Source organism: Epargyreus clarus, unplaced genomic scaffold, assembly GCF_041222505.1.
Source record: "Epargyreus clarus isolate Ecla_fem2 unplaced genomic scaffold, WU_Ecla_fem_2.2 ptg000035l, whole genome shotgun sequence".
Taxonomy (NCBI): Eukaryota; Metazoa; Arthropoda; class Insecta; order Lepidoptera; family Hesperiidae; genus Epargyreus; species Epargyreus clarus.
Window position 1 is genome coordinate 8,257,998 of NW_027332240.1, and position 6,000 is coordinate 8,263,997.

Consider the following 6,000-nt stretch of genomic DNA (forward strand, 5'->3'; position numbering starts at 1 on the left):
TTAATTTTGGCGCAACCTAGTAAAATATACTTAGCCTCTCTACTTCTGGAGAGACCAGTGTCTAAAAAGGGCTGCAACCAATTTTTAGCATGATCAACTATAACATTTGTAATGTACCATGTGTAACCATGTTATTTGTTGCTTAAAATAACATGATCTAGATCCTCATACTTAAATGTTTTCGATACGGTACATTTAAACAACGGCGGTGTTGACGTCACACGGTCACACCAAATCAGCCTCCATCCACGAATACATTTGAAGCTGTTACAATAACACCTTGACTTGTCCAAATAATTACTTTAATACATCACACGATAAGCGACATCATTTCTCTAACATGGGGGTATGAAGATATCAAAATGTTTTACGGGAAACTAAATGGTAAAAAATCCCTACAATTAAGTCTAAGCTCTATTACATTTTTTAAAGAAAATAATAAGGAAATTAAGGATATTAAGGGAGACAGACTTTCCCGAGGCGTTCCAGCTTAGTCCTCAGGGGTCCTCAGGCGCAGCTGTGGCCGACCTCAGGTAGGAATATCTAGTCCTATCTGGGGTTGATTACAGATGTCCATGGGCGGCAGTAGCCACTTACCATCAGGTGGACTGCATGCTCGTCCGCTACTCTTATATAATAAAAAAAAATTAAGATAATGTTATGGTCTGTAATCGTTTATTTTTAAAAAGATTAATTTTCCACAGATACTAAAATAATCACTAACTATGATAAGCTAGGGATAATATCTACATCATCATAGATGTAGATATTACGATTATTTGATATCATCTATGATGATGTAGATATTACGTTTATTCATATAATGTTTTTACTTAATAATTTAACTTAATTTTACAATGGAATCCGTTTATAATGACATCGAAGGGAATTGACAAACACGTCACAATAAGCGGACGTCATACAAAGCGTTTCTTGACAAAAAAAAAACTTTTTATGTAAATATATACTTATGTAATATTGTAATAGAAATGAAAATAAAAATTGCACGTTTTAAATTAATCATTTTCAATATTGCTATAAAAAAATCGTGATAATAATTCTGCAGTCTTGAATGCCTCTTCTGCGGTTGATGGTTCTTCCTCGACTTCCCCATCCTCATCACTTTCGAGTTGTTCCTTAACATTCATGTTCTGTACGATATCTTCATCGGTAGGTTCTTGGGATGTGAGGAGAGCGCTATCAATGTCAACACAATCTTTCACATTTTCGGTGCTGGAACAGAATCTGAGCTTAAGTTTCGTGACCACAAAGATCAACGAACATTACCGAAGGTGTAAAGAATCATGTCATCAAGTGGTTCATTAAAACCGGACATAATTTATCGACAATAAAAAGCGACATGTCACTGTTATATCAGATTTTTTCACAAAGAATTTTATATGAAAACCAAACTTCGTTGTGTAATTACGACATAATAAGAGGTTGGTCAAATAGGTGGAGTCATAGTAAACGGATTCTACTGTAATACATAAACAATTTTGTTGCTATGCTAATCCTATTTTTTACGTTTTCCATGCGTAATCGCTGTGATAACCACATGTAAAGAATATCAAGCTAAATAAATTTGTCAAAAAAACAAGAAAGAATCAATTTTTCAAAAAAATCAAACAAAACCAAATTGTGGAGGTGGCATCTGTAAGAGTAATTAATGAAAATCAAAAAATAATCAGTCTTTAATAAATTCATCATTGAAAGATTCTGGTACATAACAAAATTAAATCTAGTTAAGTTTTTTTCCATATCTATGCATTTAATTGTGCATTGTGGGGTTGATTTAACGTTGCGATTAAACGCATTTTAAACAAGTGAAAGGTAAGAAAAGTCTGTATGACAATCTTTATTAAAACAATACGGACAATCAGTCATCGATATTGACACAGTAGTCATATGGAGCGTAAGGGTTCGTACACAAAACTGCGATGCGACGTCGCATCGCAAAAATCTGCGAGCTCCCTCGACGCATCGCAAGAACTTGCGAATTGATTCGCATCGCACAGTGGTTGTTGTTGTTGGTCACCCTGAGAGACGCTACGCCGCACGATATCGCATCGCAGCAATTCGCATCGCAATTTTCTGCGTTGCGAATTCGCATCGCGTCGCATCGCAGTTTTGTGTTCGAGCCCTATGTCAGGACAAAGTTCAGGAAGGACGTGACCCGCGTGTTGATGCCAGGGTAGGCGCTATTCGCACAGGACACGCTGAGGCTGATGATGCCCACGCAGAACAGACGGCCGTTTCGATTTGTGTACAACACTGGACCACCGACGTCACCCTGTGAATATTGGACTTAGTGACGTTGAATATAGTCTTATCTTAATATGCGGGAATTCAATTATATTTAGGTGATCAAAACCAAAACTGTAAGCCATAGGATTTTGATAAAAACAAAAACGGTATAGGTACTTAAGTAGTAGTAGTAATTTAAAAACTTTGAAATTAACAAAACTATAGTCGTCACAATTTAATAGGCCCATTTTGACACATGCCATGATCCTAACGTCATTAATGTCTTAAACTAACTTTTTTGTATGCAGTTTACGACCACGTGACGGCTAGAGCTTGCGGCTTCAAAGCATTCGAAAGAAACCATAATCTATTAACTTTCAAATAATTGAAACTTAGAATTACCAATAACTAATTATTTATTCCTTTTTTATATCCAATAAAATAATCAAGACTTTGTTTCTTATTGAATAATAAAACGAAAAAAAAATACAGTTTACGAGCGATGCCTTATTTAATTTAATCTTCTAAACATGATTAAATTTTTAAATTACACTAGATTTTTTTTTCTTTTTTACTTTTTAATAAATATTTAGATAATTTAGAAAAATATTAAATAAATATTCTGTTTACAAAATATTAAGTAATTTATACAATACGATGTGGAGTTGTAATCGATTTGTCGTAAAAATCGGTTTCTCTGGTTATCGATTTGTATGTAACATGCTTAGATCCTAGCCATGGTATGTGTCAAAATGGGTCTATTAAATTGAGACGACTAAACAACTCGACCAAGCCAACTAGGCGAATGGCAAACGTGACGTCACTGTGCGTACCACTGGCAAAAATTAATAACTTGTTGTGAAATGTTTATTTATACCTATGAAATGTAAATTTTAATAATTTTTGTCTAATAGTTTATTCTTATATGTCTGTTACGGAAACTAATGAGTACAAAAAATAATGTAAAACTTAAAACTCGCAATATTCGCTGTCTGCTAAACTAAGAATAGACTTATTTTTCCCCATTTTGATGCTGTGAACACGGCACAATCAAAACTTCATAATAATACTACAATTTGATCTTTAAAAGTGTCACTTATAAATATCAAATTGTAGAAAGTTTAAGAACGATATAACCAGTTTGCATCACATAGCTTAAAAACATGCAAGTCCACCACTGCATTATATCTTCGTCTTTAGGTCATTTCAACTCATTTGATCTGCTATTGTATGCATGAGTGACGCATTATAAGGGCTCCGATTTTTTTTTGTCTCGAACCGAACCTCCAAAAATTATTATTGTTAAAATGACCAGTATACCTGACAGATAGCCTTCTCGGGGGTATAAGTGCACAAGTTTGACGATGTAACACCAGAGTAATAGGACTGGCACCGTGACAAAGTGATGACGGACCCGTTGATCACTTTCAAGATATCTGACTTGCTACCACCTAAGGAATCTTCGCCCCAACCTAGAAATCAACACACGAGACAAAATACAAAGAAAACCGTTAAGGTAGAGAAATCAATCCCAGATCTTATATTTAACCCCGGGATTTCGAGTGTTAATGGATAATCCCGCGATTCCAGGTGTAATCCCAGGATTATTAGCAGCTAATAAAATTTCGTAAACTTCTAATAAAATTAACAAAATTAAAAAATCTTATATTTATTAAAATAATTAAATTATATAATTATTAAAATAATTATATGTTTATAATTGACCAACTAATCAAATATGTATTACATCAAATCAGCCTAAAAAGAAAGAAGTTAAATTATCAGAGAAATCACACCTCAATTTCCAATTAAAAATATTGTTAAAACTTAAATGTCTTAACACATATCGAATAACTTAATTTTAACGAAATAAACTCGTTATATATCTGTGACATATGCTCGTTATTATATTATTATACTTATACTCAAGCAATCCAAGTTTTTCCCGCCAAAGATCAAAATTTGACAATTTCTACATTAAAACATTATATAATAATTAATAAATTAATAATGAACGTTAAAAGCAATATAAAATACCGCTTCAATTTTAATATTTATCTCTTTATCATTATTGTTCTTTCTCTCTCTCTCTTAAAGCATAAAATCAGAGATTTCAATGTTGTTTACACAGTCGAACTTCAAAGAACAAAACTGCCTTACCAAGTAGAGTAACAGTTTCTCCAGCGGAGGACGTCGACGCGTACTTGAAGGGCAAGCAGACGGGACCGACGTACTCATTGAATAATATAGTCCCTTGTATCTTTACTATGGCAATGTCGTTTTCTAGAGTAACGCTGAAAAATCAAGAAAAAATACAAAGGTCTAAAAAAGGTAAAAAACTATTATGGTCCAAGAGGTAGAGCCCTGTGACAGACGCCGGGCTTAGTAATAGGGTTCCGTTCTTAACCTTTGGATTACTTCTTACCCTTAGCATGTTGGTAAATTGAATCTGTATTCTAAATATTTTTTTATTACAAAGATATGTGTGCAGTTCTTATACAATAGTATCGATTTGCAAAATATTCTTTAAATCAAGCATATATTAGTAAAATCAAATGAATACAAGTCACATGTTTACGAATACTGAAATCCAACTGCGTAAATAAATCGCGTATGTCGTTCTGAACAGAAAAGTAAGCAAGCCTTTTATTTATTCTTAAGTACATTTTTATTTAAGCAGGTATAGGTATCCGATGTCAAAAATATGTCTTTGACTCGGAATAACAATACTAGCCTAATTCTGAGGTCTTTGATCAAATCGTATCTAGCGTTAGCTCATAATAAGTATAGCCCGCGTAAAACTGCTAGTCCGCTCTGAATATAGAAATGAATCGCATCGTCATAGCAATTTGTATGACTACGCTTGCTCGCAACAACTTCAGAGCGGACTAGCAGTTTGACGCGGACTATACCTACTTATGTTAAAGATCCATCAACAAGATCTAAACAAACACAAAAGCAATAATTATAAAAACTAATAACCCGACTGCGTAAAAATATAGCCTGATGTCACTTTCCAATTAGATGTCAATTTAGATAAATTCGACAAAAACTTGTTCAAATCCGTAAAATCATTTTGATGTGCCAAGCAATGACAAGCAAGACATACATACATATACCTACAGGGTGAATTTTTCAAATAGGCCTTCAGGGCTAAATCCGAAACTATAAGGATTAGCGAAAAATGCTGAAAGGGCTTACGAGAACGATTTTGATAAAAACTAACTGCATCATTACTTTTTAAAAAATATTTTTCCCTGGCCCGGAATAGAACGAGTTAATTTTGAAAAAAATACACCCTCTATATTATTCCACTATCTGATAGTGTCGCTTATGAGGATCAAATTCTGGGAAGTAATGTTTTGTGACAAATTAAAGGAAAAGGGAAATTTTGAAGAAAATCCAATTTTTTGAAGGCCCGTTTGAAAAATTCGCTTTGTATACTTTAGAAAAATTACCCTCTGCACTCGGATAATAACGTAAAACTAAACGTAAAGGGCGTCCAGAAGAACACCGTGGGGTTTTAGCTGGTAAGAGTCCGGCATATCCTCGCCGTTGCTCCCGCGGCTGAGAGGATCCCATGCAAGGTATAGATAAGTGTAGATATTTCACCGCCTTGTACCTTATTGAAGGAAGCCATTAAATGGCTTAAAGGGCTGACAATTATGTCAGCCATCAAATGGCTGTCATGGTGTAATTTACGTGGAACAATGCCGACATGTGCAGTTAAGTGGCGCAAAAACACGAAATCGA

At 34.2% G+C, this 6,000-nt stretch overlaps 1 protein-coding gene across 1 annotated transcript; it reads right to left on the reverse strand.

Moving 5' to 3' along the window:
* Positions 1 to 2,143: 2,143 nt before the first annotated feature.
* LOC140756730 (venom serine protease-like) lies at positions 2,144 to 5,478 on the reverse strand. Its single transcript, XM_073092278.1, has 5 exons — positions 5,474 to 5,478; positions 4,408 to 4,541; positions 3,560 to 3,719; positions 3,228 to 3,280; positions 2,144 to 2,307 (listed from the first exon to the last, which is right to left on the reverse strand). Exons 1-5 carry the CDS (start codon positions 5,476 to 5,478, stop codon positions 2,144 to 2,146), a joined length of 516 nt encoding a protein of 171 aa, XP_072948379.1.
* Positions 5,479 to 6,000: the final 522 nt, after the last annotated feature.

Coding starts and splice junctions, on each gene's coding strand:
- LOC140756730 (XM_073092278.1), bottom strand. Junction 3,281..3,559: donor GCTATCTGTCAGGTATACTG/GTCATTTTAACA, acceptor CCGTGTTCACAG/CATCAAAATGGGGAAAAATA. Junction 2,308..3,227: donor TTTAGCAGACAGCGAATATT/GCGAGTTTTAAG, acceptor AACGTCACTAAG/TCCAATATTCACAGGGTGAC.